The 16,292-nt window shown below is 31.9% G+C and overlaps 4 protein-coding genes across 4 annotated transcripts; 1 reads left to right on the top strand and 3 right to left on the bottom strand.

The window, feature by feature from the left end:
* The first annotated feature begins 378 nt into the window (after nucleotides 1–378).
* On the top strand, nucleotides 379–906 carry LOC133285135 (uncharacterized). Its single transcript, XM_061482309.1, has one exon. It carries the CDS (start codon nucleotides 379–381, stop codon nucleotides 904–906), a length of 528 nt encoding a protein of 175 aa, XP_061338293.1.
* A 979-nt stretch (nucleotides 907–1,885) lies between these two features.
* LOC133285129 (CASP-like protein 4D1) lies at nucleotides 1,886–3,621 on the bottom strand. Its single transcript, XM_061482300.1, has 3 exons — nucleotides 3,449–3,621; nucleotides 2,585–2,720; nucleotides 1,886–2,086 (listed from the first exon to the last, which is right to left on the bottom strand). The coding sequence occupies exons 1-3, from the start codon at nucleotides 3,619–3,621 to the stop codon at nucleotides 1,886–1,888; spliced, it is 510 nt and encodes a 169-aa protein (XP_061338284.1).
* Nucleotides 3,622–8,610: 4,989 nt separating this feature from the next.
* Nucleotides 8,611–10,050, bottom strand: LOC133285202 (CASP-like protein 4D1). Its single transcript, XM_061482391.1, has 3 exons — nucleotides 9,878–10,050; nucleotides 8,943–9,078; nucleotides 8,611–8,814 (listed from the first exon to the last, which is right to left on the bottom strand). The coding sequence occupies exons 1-3, from the start codon at nucleotides 10,048–10,050 to the stop codon at nucleotides 8,611–8,613; spliced, it is 513 nt and encodes a 170-aa protein (XP_061338375.1).
* A 3,090-nt stretch (nucleotides 10,051–13,140) lies between these two features.
* Nucleotides 13,141–15,960, bottom strand: LOC133285131 (CASP-like protein 4D1). The gene is made up of 3 exons (XM_061482301.1): nucleotides 15,773–15,960; nucleotides 13,433–13,568; nucleotides 13,141–13,341 (listed from the first exon to the last, which is right to left on the bottom strand). The coding sequence occupies exons 1-3, from the start codon at nucleotides 15,958–15,960 to the stop codon at nucleotides 13,141–13,143; spliced, it is 525 nt and encodes a 174-aa protein (XP_061338285.1).
* Nucleotides 15,961–16,292: the final 332 nt, after the last annotated feature.

Raw genomic sequence — 16,292 nt, forward strand, 5'->3', positions numbered from 1 at the left:
ATGTATAAAGCAAAGCTTGAAAGACCTGTCAATAAATAGAAAGGGCATATTTGATGAAGGGCTTGAGATAGTTGATGCAACATATCTTTTGAGGCTTAACATAAATACAACCCCCTGAAATTGAGATTGGAGAAATATATCTACATGAAGGACACGAAAAAAATTTCCTTTCATTACCACGTTCAATATGACTTTTCGTTCTCTCACGAAGTCCTTTCATTTTTCCATGAAGCCTTTTCATTCTTCCACGCATTGGAATTTGTATCTAATTAAAGAGAAATAATCCAACAATTATCTTGATTAATGTCTGGTTCTGCTATAGATTATCATTTTCTATATTAATATAGAGACACAGCATTTATCTATAGTTAGTTGGTTATGGCAATAGATTTGTCAAGGATCTCTATACGGCCATTCAAGCTAAGCGATGTTGATGATGTATTATTATGGGCAGGAGATGATAGAGTAACTAAGAATGCTAGAATGGAGACTTGTGGTTCAAGGGTAGAGGCTTTGGCTTTCATTAGAGATGAATACATTCACCCATTGGGAAGGTCAATATGCCTTGATGACATGTCCATTGGGATTGTTTGGGTGCTTCCTTGGCGTGGTGATGATAGGTATAAAGCAGATTTGGGGTATGCTTTAGGGTTCAACTATTGGGGCCATGGGATAGCCACCACAGCACTGAAGATTGTTTTGTCCCAAGTCTTCCAAGAGTTCCCTCATCTGAGAAGGTTGCAGGCTTTCACTCTTGTAGAGAACAAGGCTTCCCAGAGGGTATTGGAAAAGGTAGGGTTCCATAGGGAAGGACTGCTCAGAATGTTCTTTAATTTCAAAGGGAAATTAGACGATTTATTTGTTTTTAGTTTTTTGTCAACTGATGGAATTCCTTATTCAGTGTAGTTACTAATGGAAATAATTGCCCATGGTTTGTTGTTTTTGGTGTTGGTTTGGTGCAAACAATGCAAATCCTATATACGTGTGATGGTCACATTGTACAATTGGCAGCTAAAGTCATTTCGTTTTGACTTATTTAATAAATGCATTACAGTGTGAAGGGAAAAGAATAAGAAGCAATAATGAGAACTGAGAAGAGCAATTTGTTTTTCTTTGGTTCATGTTATTGTGCAAAATGGACAGTTTCATCATTCATTTTTTAAGCAGCCTCTTCAAAATAATCGCAGTCTGCACTCGAATAGCAACAGTAGTGTGCATTGTTGTTTTTGATGTTGTTGTTATCATTATTATTTTGGCCATTAAGGATGAATCATTTATAAAACCCATGCCAGCATGCTTGAATCATTTATAAGTCATTGCTAGGAACACATGCTTGCAAGCTCAAATAAATGGTCGATTGTGTGTTGCTCTGTTTGAGATATTAAAGGATACATTTGTATCTTATTTTTTTTAAGAAGAATTAGCTTTTTATTATGAAAGCAATCACTCACATAGTCACATGTATAATATTTTGTACATAAATAATTAAATAATAATATTCAATATTTTAAATTTAAGAGAAAATTATTTGTCCTTTTAAATAATACAACTTGTGTCATTTAACTCTAATTAAAAGTAGGATCCACATCTTTATTGTTTTATTGCACTCTCTTTCTCCCATGATCTATTTTTTTTCTCTCACCTTAAAATGACACAATTTTATATTCTTTAAAATGATACACATTTTTTCTTTTAAATTCATTCTATTTATAATAAATCAAAACAAGTACAATTGGGGAAGATCTTAGGAGTGAAAAAATAGAGACAAATAAGGAAAATACAAATCCACAAGTCACAATTGATTGATTGCCAAAGGAATCGAACTGAAGCAAACTAGTGAAGGAAGAAAGAATCATAATCCATGAACATCATTTACAGAATTAAGCTAAGCTTTCTTTGGCAAAGCAAAGGAAGTGAAAGTTGATGCTATTGCAGTGAACAGAAATCCAATAAGAAGAAGGCTAGCTGAGGCGTTTGCCTTTTCAAAAAAGGATTTGAAAAGTTCTATTGAATGGAATATTTTGCGCAGATCTTCGGATGCACCAAATCCAGCAGCTGAACCCGAAAGTAGAAGGTATGATATAATCTGTCCAAGGAAATTAAGAATGTAAAGGTTGTTTAAAATAAGGGTCAATTGCTTCAAGAGAAACAATTACCCGTTTCTCCTGCTTCAAGAGAAACAATTACCCTGCAGAGCATAGACATCGAAAATTCCATTTTTTTTTTTAAAAAAAAATTGGTTGACTCCATACTTTATTCTCTTAGTGGAAAAGTTAATTGTTTCTCCATCAAGAAGAATGTTATATTTATAATTTTTTTTTTATAAATTTTGACAAACTACACTAAGTATGACCGGTCATACTACTTCAATCAAGAGTGTATGACCGATCATACTTAATGTAATTTGTAAAAAAAAAAAATTGTAAATGGATCCTTCTCCCTGCAGTAACTGGTAAAACAATTAACCCTTAAAAATAAATATATATTGAGGCCAAAGAGAATATTTACTTTTGTCGAACATTTTTTTTTTTTGGTAACCTATTATTATTACATGAGCCTGAAGATTTGTTATGGAATAATGTACCTTGTCACCAAAGAAATCAAACAGATAGCCACCATTACTGCTTAATACACGGTTTCCTGAGAGCACACTGAAGATTGAGAGTGCCATTTGGACGATGTTATATGCAAACCCAATGACTATCGTGGAGATCATGTATCTACATTTTCAAAAAGGAAAGAACAAAAATTATATGATTTTTTTTATTAATTTAAGGGTTATATTACTCTTATACAATAAGAGATATATTATTTCATGTTATAAATATAATTATGTGGTGTGTCTCATTATTTATAAAAAAAATAAAAAGATAGACACAAAAATCAGCGGATCTATAAAAAATTATATTACTCTCATACAATATGAGTGTACTATAACCTTTAATTTAACCTATAAACGAATACGCAATGCAAAAGTAGATGACAAATTTTGGCATTTGCCTAGCAAGATATATAAACGAATAAACTATGTGAAAACCAATTCTTAATCATAACTAGTTTGGGATAGAAAACCTTCTCACATTGCTAGTTATAGAAAGGTCAAAGTTGACTTATAGATGAGAACACTAAAAGTCAGTTTCTTTCACCTTTTAAAAAAAGTATTTTTTATATCTTTCTTATTTTAGAAGTGCTTCTTAAAAAAAGCTAAAGTTATTTAGATTTTTTAAAATAATTTGACTTTTGATTCTTGTCTTTTTTAGAATCTAAAACTTTTAGTTTCCAAAAAAAAAATATTTTTAATTTTTTTTGTGACTTCTATTTCCTATTAAAGCAGACGTCTAAACAGATTTTAAGTTAAAAGCATTTTTCTTTAAAAAAAAAAAATCGTCCAAACGAACCCTAAAAGCTCGGATAATATAAATGTAGAAATACAAAATACAATGCTTACCGATAAGCATGAAAATCATTGAACTTGACTTCAAGTTGGCGATGACTTATGTCTACGGCTACCTTGTTTATGGCAATGAGTATAAGCGCAATCAAAAGGAACACAAAGGTTAAGACCCTCAAAAGGAGAAGGACAGTTCTTGAAACTCTGGAACTTGAGGGTGTGCTATCCATCTCAGGCTTCTCCTTAGCACTCAATAAGCTTCTTTTTTTCTGCGAACAAAGTAGGTGCAACGTCTTGCCTTTTATAACATGAGGGTGTTCTAGCAAGCCCCGTTTACCTATATGATAAGGGCAAAGACAATAAGTCAATTAGTAGATATGTAGAATGATTCGGAATAAAATAATGAACAGTTGATTCGGAAATGAGCGACATCTGGAGACAAGTTGTTAATTCCAATAGTTTGCTCAATCACCTCAATGGTCTCTTTATTTAGGAACAATGCTCATATTCAAATACACCTCTTGTCTGAAAGAAAACAATTATAATGTTTAAAAGCTTAATTGATTTGAATCAAAATGCACACCCTAGATGGCTGCTAGTCACGTCAATTTCCAAACCTTAATCCGGCTGTCTGTCTACACGAAAGGATCAATTTACCCCAATCTTAATCGTTCTTTCATTCATGAGGTTTAATTTATTTGTAGTGGGAGCGTAGAGAATGGTTTCTATTTTGGATTGGTAACTCTAGCCGGTCCAATGGATCGGCGTTGCTCATATTAAACGTCAGAACTGTCATGTATGGCGAAAATGAGACTTTTTTTTTTTGGTAAACAAAATGAGACTTTTAAGTTATAAAAGAATAAATAATACGTTTAATCCTTATTGTGAAAGATCTCACTTTTTGTTCATGTTAGTATACTTTGTCTCAGATATATTAGGGTTATTATGACTCATTCTCTTACTTATTATTGGGAAAAAAAAATTCACCTATAAATATCAGAAAAAAATGTGTCCTTTAAAAGCATATAAAAATATTTTTTTTTATTCTTTATAACTATGTACTCTGGAAAATATATAATTATAATATTAAAATTATTTTTTTTTCTCTCTTCAACAACTTTTTACGAATTTGTCGATTGACGTAAAAAAGAGAAAAAATAATTTTTATATTATAATTATATATTCTTGAAATACATGATTACAAGGGATTAAAGAATATAACTTTATATCTTTTAAAATGACAAACAATAAACCTATAAATATCTCTCTTTAGCTCGAGCTTTTACACATCATTTGTTAATTACTCTAACCCAAGAGCCATCAAACCGTGAGGCACCTCCCCTTACTCCATTGAGCTTTGATACTATTATATTGAAATACTTCATGACTCATAGTATTACACCCCATCATAAATCTACAATGAATAATCTCAAGTCTCAACGCATAAACTGTTCAGCCATCTAAAAATCTCGTGAAAAAAAACAAATATAGCCACCGTCAACTTGGAATACCAGGCAATTGGAGTTTTTGCGTAAAATAAAAAATTGGGCCCTATAACTCCGATCTTTCAGTTTTTGTTAATACTAATTGCGCATGTAATATAATTCCGATCTTTGGCGGTGGTTTCCCACCATGAGCTCCTCTAGTAGATTCGTCTGATAGTGATATCAGAGTCGAATTGGACTCTGGCTAGCCATGATTGACTAGTGGCGGGTTGAGTATTTTGGGCTTAGGTACTTGGTTGAGGGGGAACATATAAATGTTGAGCATACTTGTAGAGATATTATTATGATATTCAAGTATGATGAGTCACTAAGTGAAGTTCATATAAATGAAAAGACCCAAAAACCCAATTCGATGTGAATGGTCTAACTTAGCCCCTTCGTGATAGTCCCTGTCACATGCTTCTTGTAACACCCCGTGTATACTCGGTTTGTTAACATGTCGTCGTATTAAGCAACGCTTAATTTAAAATGCGGAATAACTTTTTACTTTCCATTATGACGTCATTAATATTACCAAGTTGATTACTTAATTCTTTTCATAAAACATTGCCTGTATGAAAATTGCAAAGGACAGCTAACTGAGATACCTCAATATATAATTAATAGTGAGTATCTAAAATCACGGAACTACACACATAGTTCGGACATAATCCTAATACATTATTACAACTTGAATCTAAACTAAGACATAATCAAGTCAACATGGCATGGACAATCCCCATGCTCACCAAATAAGGCAACAAGCCCAACAAGGTCTCAACAACAACAGCAACATAATCATAAAGCTAACAGCAAAATAACAACAGGCATAAACCAGCATCCAAGCATAATCATCATAAACAGCATATATCAGCTAAGCTCCGGCTCCTGCCGCTAGAGGTCTCAACCCAACACTACCTGAACCTGAAAATAGTGCCCCAAACGTGGGGTGAGATCTCTAAACAGAAATCTCAGTAAGACAAGAGGTCCTCAAGGATCTTCCACCCCAAGCTCACTTACATGTGCAATATAAGTTCTAAAAGCAGTAATTCAATATCAGTTCCAAAACCAGTGCAATGCAGCAGATAATCATGTCATGTGTGTTATAACTATTCTACTGATCAGAGAAGTGTAGGAATACGTCTATTATCCACACGGTACATGCCCATGCTGTACCCGCCCACAGGACCACCCCATGGCTTCCTGTCTAGGTGAAACACCACATACATATCATAAAGCAATTGCACTTAACAGTTCAATAGCATTTTAATAAAACAGTACATGAAAACACATCATGCATATAACCATCTCCCCATGGGACATGGTGGAACAAACAATGGCTAAACCGAGGACACGAAAACTTACCTTGTAAGCTAACTATCCAAGTCAAGAGTCCAACCAAGCTCAAAGTCCACACACAGCACAATCACAATCTGTTTGGACCAATGATTATATCAATATTCAAGCACAACAAGCATACGATATAAAGACCACACATTTCCTTTGCGTTTCATGTCTTTAGGCTTCTCACAAATTCATAAGCCCTTAATCACATAGATTCTGACTTAGCTTAAGTGATACAGAAGTTCAACTTCAGCAATCTAGGGTCCACAAACCCAAAACAGCCTTCTGTATGAACAGTACCGCTACTGTTCTCGAAAACCCAGAATATCCGGATATTTGTCAGAGACATATCTGGATATCGCATATCCGGATATCCATATGCGGATATCACAAGACCCCATATCCGGATATTTTGCGACAGAATGCAGTTTCTGCATTTCGCGAGATATCACTCCAAAGATTCAACTTTTAACCCACTAGAACGTCCAAGCATGCATTTATATTCTCTTTTAGGTTCATATACTGGTTGGTTACTTGTTTAACTCATTAACATGCCAAGACTCAACCTTTGAGTAAAGAAAACTCATGATCAAAGTTTAACAACTTACCCATGGCTTCAAAACAGAAAAGGAATGCTCTTGGAGCTCTCTATGAAGCTCCCAAGATTCTGACTTCACAAAGCACGAAAATGACATACCAAGAAGGGTCCTTTCTTATCAAAGGCCACTCCTTGAAGCTCAAAACACCAAGACAAAGGCTTTCACAACACACACCAGGAAGTCATCCCCTTCTCAACACACGCACAACACCCACAACTCAGAAGATGATTCCTTTCCCACTCACTAAGACTCACACCCAAGTGTTTACTTGTTTAGAGATGATGAAGAAATCAAAGAAAAAAGGTGACTTGGAGAGTTTCTCATGCAAGGAAGGCCATGGAAGAGGGTGGCAGCAGCTCACCTCAGAAACTTCACGTATGAAGCAACAAAATCTGACCTAGAAGTGTGTGCCAAGGCAATATATAGGCCACTTAAGTTTTAATCGCACTGTATTAGCGCTAAAATCTACGCTTAGTATTTTAATCCCAAACTTAGGATTCTGAACCTACTCATTTTTCTAAGATTTTTCATATTTTTATTTTATTTTTTGCAGCACCTTTTCGGTACGCGCTTTTACATAGTCAGTATCAATTCTGGAACCAGTTCTCATTATTTTAACTTGAAACTTGAAATCACATTCCTATATATTATTCTAGGTATATTCATGCACTTATTATAATTTTTAGGAATACTTTATTGGTACGCATTTATACTGAGTAACTGAATCGGTATCTGCACTTTTCGTCAGAAAAGCGACTTTCATCATTATTAATTACTTACCAATATTCTTTAAGCCTTATCATAATTATTAGGGTCAATTACGAAATTATTTCCTAATTTCTCATAATTAATTAATTAACTTCTTTAATTAACGATGCGAGTTCTTACACTTCTCCTAGACCCGCTGAGAGCAGCTGAAGTCATTTCGTTTCGACTTATTTAATAAATGCATTACAGTGTGAAGGGAAAAGAAGAAGAAGTAATAATGAGAACTGAGAAGAGCAATTTTTTTTTCTTTGGGTAAGGTTATTGTGTAGAATGGACAGTTTCATCATTCATTTTTTAAGCAGCCTCAAGCCTGACTATTCATTTTGTTGAAATTTTTATTTTTTTTTATTTTTTTGTGTTTCCAAAAAAAAAAATTCAACAAAATAATCCCAGTCTGCACTCGAATAGCAACAGTAGTGTGCATTGTTGTTTTTGATGTTGTTATCATTATTATTTTGGCCATTAAGGATGAATCATTTATAAAACCCGTACCAGTATGACAGTATTTCTTTAGTGAAGCAATATCACAAATCAAATGAGCATGGAAGAAAAGGAACAACGGAAACAATGGTTCTATTTACATAGGTTGAAATGTTGCTAAAATTGCTTATGCTCATCTGTAAGTCATTGCTAGGAACACATGCCTTGCAAGCTCAAATAAGTGGTCAATGGTGTGTTGCTCTGTTGGTGATTTTTTTTTTTTTTGATACAGGCTCTGTTTGTGATATTAAAGGATACATTTGTATCTTATTTTTTTTTAAAAATAAATAGCTTTTTATTAGGAAAGCAATTACTCACATGTATAATATTTTGTATATTCAATATTTTAAAATAAATCCATTCTATTTATAAATAAATCAAAACAAGTACAATTGCGACAGATCTTAGGAAGGAAAAAATATCGACAATTAAGGAAGATACAAATCCACAAGAAGTCACGATTGATCACCAAAGGATACAAACTGAAGCAAACTAGTGAAGGAAGAAAGAATCATAATAAATGAACATCATTTTCTGCAATAAGCTAAGCTTTCTTTGGCAAAGCAAAGGAAGTGAAAGTTGATGCTATTGCAGTGAACAGAAATCCAATAAGAAGAAGGCTAGCTGAGGCGTTTGCCTTTTCAAAAAAGGAGTTGAAGGGAAGATCTATTGATTTGAATAAAGTGTGCAGATCTTCGGAAGCACCAAATCCAGCAGCTGAACCCGAAAGTAGAAGGTATGATATAATCTGTCCAAGGAAATTAAGAATGCAAAGGTTGTTTAAAATGAATATATATATTGAGGCCAAAGAGAATATTTAGTTTTGTCGAACCACATTATTATATAAACTTGAAGATTTGTTATGGAATAATGTACCTTGTCACCAAAGAAATCAAACAGATAGCCACCATCACCGCTTAATACACGGTTTCCTGATACCACACTAAAGATTGAGAGTGCCATTTGGAGGAGATTATATGCAAACCCAATGACTATCGTGGAGATCATGTATCTACATTTTCAAAATTGTAGCTAGTTAATAGAGAAGGAAAGTACAAAAACTATATGATTTTTTTTATACTAATTTAAAGGGAATGCATTTCTCATGTTGCATGAGACAAAATTATCTCATAACAAACAAAAAAGTTGATGGGACCTATTCTTTGTCTTCTCCTTAGTGGATCCTATTTACTTTTTTGTGTGTGTACGAGAAAAAAATCTTTCGTACATCTGTTGCACTGAGTCATCAGTGCAACGGTAGTTCAAAATAAAATTACAAACTATGTATTTCAGGTATCTGGATCCTCTTGTGTTAAAAAAATATGATATGGTCATGTGAGTAATCATAATCATAGAAAGGTGGATCAATGATAATAAAGAAAGAGAGAAAAAATATTGAAATAAGTAATTACAAAATCATAATTTGATTCATCTTTGTATAGTTGTGATCTTTACACATGACAATGTCATGTTTTTTTAACATGAGAGGTTCTATTTCCGTATTCTGAAAAAAAAGTTGCTTATTTTAGGAAATATATTATCTGACAAGGATCACTCTTATTGGTCGTTTCTACAGTACTAACATGAGATGATTGTCTAATGCAAGGTAAAAGTAGATGACAAATTTTGACATTTGCCTAGCAACAAATACAACTGTATAAAGTATTTGAAAACCAATTCTTAATCATAACTAGATTTAGGTAGAAATCCTTCTCAATTGCTAGTTATATAAAGGTCAAAGTTGAATTACAGATGAGAACATTAAATAGCTCAGATAATATAAATGTAGAAATACAAACTACAAAGCTTACCGATAAGCATGGATATCATTGAACTTGGCTTCCGTTGGGCCATCACTTGTGTCTTCAGTTTGCTTGTTTATGGCAATGAGTATGAGCGCAATCAAAAGGAACACAAAGGTTAAGACCCTCAAAAGGAGAAGGACAGTTCTTGAAACTGTGGAACTTGAGGGTGTGCTATCCATCTCAGGCTTCTAATTAGCACTCAAAAAAACTTCTCTTTTCTCTGCGAAGAAAGTAGGTGCAACTTCTTGCCTTTTATAACATTATGGTGTTCTAGCTAGTCCCCTTTACCTAGGATAAGGGCAAAGTCAATTGGCCAAGTAGATAGATAGAATGAATTGGAATAAAATAAAAATGGGTGACTTGAAAATGGTGCCATTACAACGTGCTGAACCAATTCATTGACTAAAATCTGTGGTTGCTTAAAAGTTTCTACGAAAGCTCTCATTCTTTGATATCATTGACTTCACATATTGGTAGACTTATTAATTAGCTGGAGCATTTGTGTCTTGAGTAATATTTACTACATGACTTTGATTCGATATCACTTTTTTTATTTTTTATTTTTCAATTTCATATATATAGATCGTGTAGGACTTGCACGTTCCGTGAATCTTTAACCAAAAATTGTGACTAATATTTACATAGAATCAAATTGTAAAAAAAATGAGTACATAAACATTCTACAGCAAACCAATTACGGAATTGAAATTTTATTGTTACCTGTTAAAAACAAACTACGAAGAGCGAAAAACTACATAAAAACAAACTGTACATGTAGTTTGGTTTGAAGATCTGACCTCTTCGGAATGGCTCTTTGTAGAAAGCTATATAATGTATAATATATAATTAGCTCTGATAACAAGTAAATTGTATCTATAAGAATTAAGACATTTGCATTACATAATAGTGTGTTGTAGAACTTTATACACTTCATCAAACAATTACACCTATAAAATTAAGCGATGAATAATTTCACTTATTTAAAAAATTAATTCACCATTATATATTAAATTAAAGTACATTTTGAGAGAAGAAGGAATTGATTCAAGTGGTACATGCTTGATTTTATTTAAGTTAGGTCTTGGATTCAATTCTATGTGAATGCAAAAAAAAAAAAAATTATTTGAAAGAGTTAGCCTCATCATAATATGAATTTTATCAGGTTCAATTAAGATTATCTCTTGTGAGAGACATATGTAGTTTGTCCAAAATAAAGAAAGTACATTTTGAGAAATAATTTAAAGTAATTTTCTCTTTCAATTTTTTATATTTTTTACCTGAATTTAAAATTATTAGTAAAATTCATGTGATATTTACTTATTTTATAATTTTAATATAAGTTAACCGAGGATTAAGTGCATCGTCTTCTCTTATCATTATTTGAAGAAAAATGTCATAAAATCATTTGATAAAAAAATGTGTAAGCTTTATTGACGCGATTACATTTTCGTATGGGTCAACAGTGTGAAACTGCAACCAAGTTGTTCGTACTTTGTAGCTTCATTGAAAAGAGAGAAACGCCAAGCATACATTTTCATTATTATATTTACAATATAATATTATTGAAAGCCTGTCTCTTGTTTATTAATGTACTCCAAATCAAAACACAGCAGAAAAAGAATCATTGCTAATGCTAACGCATTTGTCAACTATTATTTTAATTGACAAAAGTTTTTTGGTGTTTATAGTATTGAACTAGGTTATATATAGTTCAACTTAGCATCATTTAAATTATTAGCTCATATATATATATATATATATATATATATTTATAAAGGATGCTAACCATTTTAAAATAAACCAAACACATATTTTTAAAATTACAATATGTTATTGAGAAAAATAAAACACGGCTAATCAAATAATAAGTCAAATCTAAATAATCCTATCAAAAATAAAAATTTATCTTATTCTTTTTTTAACTTTATCTACTTTAAAAATATTTTTTTATTCATTTTTTATTTTTCTGTTACGGATCTTATTTCTAATTAGAATATATAATAAATTCTATTTTTTCACATGAAAAAACAAGAAAAAAAATCTCATAGACAATCTGAACAATTTTAAAGTCAAATGGGCTTTAAAGGCCCTGAGAGCAAATTTCCACTTTAGGCCCATCTGTTATTATTATTATTTTGGAAGAAAGAGGCAGGCTTAAACATTTCAGCCCAATATTTGTTTGTTTCCTTTCTCCTCATCTTCCTTTCAATATTCCCAATATTCTCAAATTCTAAAACTCTCACAATCTCTCTATATTCATCTGTTCCCATTCTATCCAATATCACCTCTTTGAATGGCCCTGGTTTCTTTATATTACGTTGGATATATAGGCCAACATAGGTCTATTTTATTTAGAAACCTCCTTTGTATTTGATGCATACTCCTTTTTTTCAAGACAGAAAATATTTTTTATTTGGAGTAAGTTATATTTACAAATATCACTATGCATTATGGGGAGTATACACTTAAGTGCTTATACTCCCAAAGTACATAGTGTAGTTTTTAAATAAAAAGCTTAAAAAAAAATATCAATTAAATAGGGAAAAATGAATGTAAAAGCTTCTTCATGAAGGAATCCTAATATTTGGGGGGAAATTAAGGCAGAAGCCAAACTATATTGTTTAATGTTTTTAGACAATTGGAGGGTAAAATAGTCACGATGCGATAAAATATAAGATGTTATTTCAGGATAACGGAGGGGGAAAATATTTGTCATTTTACATGACACAACTTATATATATCATTTTACTCTCACAAAGATGTGGGACTCACATGTTTATTTTTTTTGTCCTATCTCTCTCCTCCTCTGTCTATCTATTTCTCTCATTTAAAATGATATAATTTTACGTCGTTTAAAATGATACATATTTTTCTCTTGTTCTAAACATTAAGGGCATTATTGTTTTAAAAAAAGGTTAAGGGCATAGAGAAACTTTAGGGGCATTTTTAAAAAAATTCCTATAACTTATTGATAAGAGAATAAAGATATAAAAGTGGAGAAAAATCACTAGTGTGGCTTATTGGTGAGAATTATTTTTATACACGAGATTATAAATTTAAACCTCTGCATTGGATTAAATAGAAACAAAAGCAAGAGAAAAACTAATACACTTGTTGCGTATCTTATGAAGGAATAATATAGATAAATAAGGAAGATACAAATCCACCGTAACTTTCAACTGATTGAACACCAAAGAAATCGAACTAAACCAAACTAGAGAAGGGTCAAAAGAATCAAAATATCCGTGAACATCATCTTCTGCATGAAGTTAAGCTTTCTTTGGGAAAGCAAACGAAGAGAAAATTGATGCGATGGCAGTGAGCAGAAATCCAATAAGAAGAAGACTAGCTGCGATGTTTGCATTTTCCAAAAAGGACTTCATGGAATGATTTAATTCGTACATCCTTGGCAGATCTAGAGAGAAACCAAATTCAGCAGCTGAACCGGAAATTAGAAGGAATGATATAATCTGTCCAAGGAAATAATGCAAAGGTTGTTTAATTTAATCTGTAGAACAACAATATTGCATACGCTAGAAGATTTGTTATAGCATGATGTACCTTGTCACCAAGAAAATCAAATAGATAGCCACCATTACCCCTAAATACACGGTTTCCTGTGACCAAACTGATGATTGAGAGCGCCATTTGCAGGAGGTTATACGCAGATCCGATGACTATTGTGGATAACATGTATCTAAATTTTCAAAATTGTAGCTAGTTAATTAGTAAAGAAGGAAAGAACAAAACAATATGATTTTTTTAATGTTATTTTAATCTATTTCGATGACTTTACTAATGATTTCTGAGGAAGTAAGGGACCGTAAGAGTCACTAATGAAGGAGCCGCTTCTTTTCGGTAGGAGTAGGACCCCGTCTTTGTCGCAAAGGGTATTTTGGTTATTTCATTGATAAAGTCTTCACTAATCCCAAAATAATATTGAACAGCACATTTTTAGTAAAATAATTCTACTTCTCCCTTGTTGTATATATTTAAAGGGTTCAACTTTTATTCGGTTACCGTAAATAAGTTATATTTACGTTAAGTCTAATATAACATTATTTTGGGATGAAAATTATTATATTTTTATAATTTTAATTTATTTTAGTCTTTATAATTATAATTTTCTAATTATTCAATCTCAAAATGACGTCATTTTAAAAATAAACGCAGATAACTTATCTGTATTAACTGAAGAAATATTTTTCTGATATTCAAATTATACTCACCTTTTCCTACACTCTTTTTTTTTGTTACATTTCCTACGCTCTTTTTTAATGTGACTCAATATATTTGAGGACGAGACAATGATGTTTCCAAGTCCGATTTCGGAATTTATCAAAATTTGAATTGAAATGAACCTATGAGTAATAGTCATTTAATCGGATATAGTACAACGGGTTCTTTTTTATTTAACTAAAAAATTATTTAGATATTAAAATTAAAAAACACTTTTTATGTATAAAATTATTGAAAAAGACATGTACATATGAAAGTAAATTATGAAAATAAAATCTAGTGGTTCCAGCAACCACAACGGGGTGGGAGCGACGATGGCGACAAAGATGACGGTGGTGGTGGGTAGAGGTGACAAAGCAAACGGCTGTTTCTGCCTTGCCTTGCCATCAACTATAAAAAAATATATCAGTTTGTCCCATCCCGCTTTTGAGAGTGGGTTAAAAAATTCGATCTACTAGTCTGAACCTATTTTATATTTAAAAAAATAAAAAACCAAAAAATTTGGCCCAAAGATGACGGGCTAGGCGAGTTATAAAACTCTGTCTATCGAGCCGAGCCGAGCCATTTTGTCAACCCTATGATGAGAGGGTTATTGAGATTGGGGCTAGGTATGGAGCTTTATTTTGGTAGACCCGATACACATGGAACATTCCAAAAGCAGAAAAGAACGGGGGTTAGAGAGAATTTTTAAAAAAGTGAGAGGCAAAAAGGGAAGCCCATTTTTCCAAAAATAGAAAAAGGACCACTCTAAAGAAATAGGCCGGGATCACTTTAAAAATTCCCCTAGGTATGGCCTTGGGGTGAATATTGATTTTGAGAAAATTATTTGATTTTTAATTTCTATTTTCGTTAGAGCCAAAAAAAAATTGTTTTATTAAAAAAATTGGATTTGATTTTCTTATAAGTTTTTTTTTTTTTTCAAAAGTTGATATTCAAGAATTCATTTATGAGTAAAGGATTTCTCCAAGTCAATGGAATTAAATTATTTTCGGTGAGCTCAAAAAGACGTCATTTTTGAGGCAAAAATCAAGGAATTTTTATAATTAAAATTTATTTCAGGGTTATAATAGTCTTTTTCATTATAATTTTTTAGTTTTTCAACCCAAAACAACATCGTTTTGAGAAAAAATGTAGATAGCTTTTCTACATTCACTGTAGAAACGTTAAAGATATATATATATATATGGAAAAATATTTCTGCAGTTAATGCAGATAAGTTATCTGCATTGACTCCCAAAACGACGTCGTTTTGGCATTGAAATCTTAAAATATTATAAATATAAATACTATTATAATCCTAAAATAAATTAAAATTACAAAATACCATGATTTCCGTCCCAAAACGACGTCGTATTAGATAACTTATCTGCAGTAACGGCAGAAAAAGCGAACCCATATATATATATATATATATATATATATATATATAAACATCTTTTAAAAGAAAGAAAAATTAAAATGGGCTAAATATGTCTAGATCATTCCAAAAACGAATGTCCAGTGCAAAAATGGATGACAAAACGTTTAGCATTTGTCTAGCAATACACAAAGGTAAAAATCTCACATTGCTAGTCATATAAAGGTCAAAGTCGTATTATAGATGAGAAGATTAATTAGCTCGATCGGATAATAAAATGGAGAAATACAAATTACAGCGCTTACCGATAAGCATGCAAAAAATTGAAGTTGAGTTCCTCTGTTTCATTATATGTGTCTTCTGGGTAATCACTTGTATCTTCAAACTTGTCTATGACAATGAGTATGAGCGCAATCAAAAGGAACACAAAGGTAAAGATCCTCAAAAAGAGAACAGTTACTGTAACTATGGAACTTGAGGGTGTGCTATTCATCTCTGGCTTCTCCTTAATCCTCAAATAGCTTTTTTCTGCGAATAAATTTAATGCAGTTTCTGGCTTTTTATAACATGAAGGTGTCATAAAGCCACTTGAGCCTTGACTCTATGGTATGTTGTAGGATTATCACGTACTTGTCCCATGACTCTTTGTTTTTGCGAAGGTTTTTAACTCTATTGAATTTTAATAATACAAACGGACAATTTAAAAGGTTTTTGCCTGCCCTAAGAGTAATTATATAGATAATTCAGGAATAGAATCATAAAAAAAAAAAGATGATCATTTATTTTTATTTTAAAATTCATAAAATAAATATTATTTTTAAATTG

Source organism: Gastrolobium bilobum, unplaced genomic scaffold, assembly GCF_033153095.1.
Source record: "Gastrolobium bilobum isolate Gb01-03AN ecotype WA unplaced genomic scaffold, APGP_CSIRO_Gbil_v1 utg7917, whole genome shotgun sequence".
In the NCBI taxonomy this organism is placed as follows: domain Eukaryota; kingdom Viridiplantae; phylum Streptophyta; class Magnoliopsida; order Fabales; family Fabaceae; genus Gastrolobium; species Gastrolobium bilobum.

Excerpts from the sequence above, each read along its gene's own strand:
- LOC133285202 (XM_061482391.1), bottom strand. The coding sequence starts at position 10,050 with ATGGATAGCACACCCTCAAGTTCCACAGTTTCAAGAACTGTCCTTCTC. Across the intron at positions 9,079-9,877 it reads AATGATATCCATGCTTATCG|ATACATGATCTCCACGATAG; the intron begins GTAAGCTTTGTA and ends TTGAAAATGTAG. Across the intron at positions 8,815-8,942 it reads TTGATTTCTTTGGTGACAAG|ATTATATCATACCTTCTACT; the intron begins GTACATTATTCC and ends TTCCTTGGACAG.
- LOC133285131 (XM_061482301.1), bottom strand. The coding sequence starts at position 15,960 with ATGAATAGCACACCCTCAAGTTCCATAGTTACAGTAACTGTTCTCTTT. Across the intron at positions 13,569-15,772 it reads AATTTTTTGCATGCTTATCG|ATACATGTTATCCACAATAG; the intron begins GTAAGCGCTGTA and ends TTGAAAATTTAG. Across the intron at positions 13,342-13,432 it reads TTGATTTTCTTGGTGACAAG|ATTATATCATTCCTTCTAAT; the intron begins GTACATCATGCT and ends TTCCTTGGACAG.
- LOC133285129 (XM_061482300.1), bottom strand. The coding sequence starts at position 3,621 with ATGGATAGCACACCCTCAAGTTCCAGAGTTTCAAGAACTGTCCTTCTC. Across the intron at positions 2,721-3,448 it reads AATGATTTTCATGCTTATCG|ATACATGATCTCCACGATAG; the intron begins GTAAGCATTGTA and ends TTGAAAATGTAG. Across the intron at positions 2,087-2,584 it reads TTGATTTCTTTGGTGACAAG|ATTATATCATACCTTCTACT; the intron begins GTACATTATTCC and ends TTCCTTGGACAG.
- LOC133285135 (XM_061482309.1), top strand. The coding sequence starts at position 379 with ATGGCAATAGATTTGTCAAGGATCTCTATACGGCCATTCAAGCTAAGC.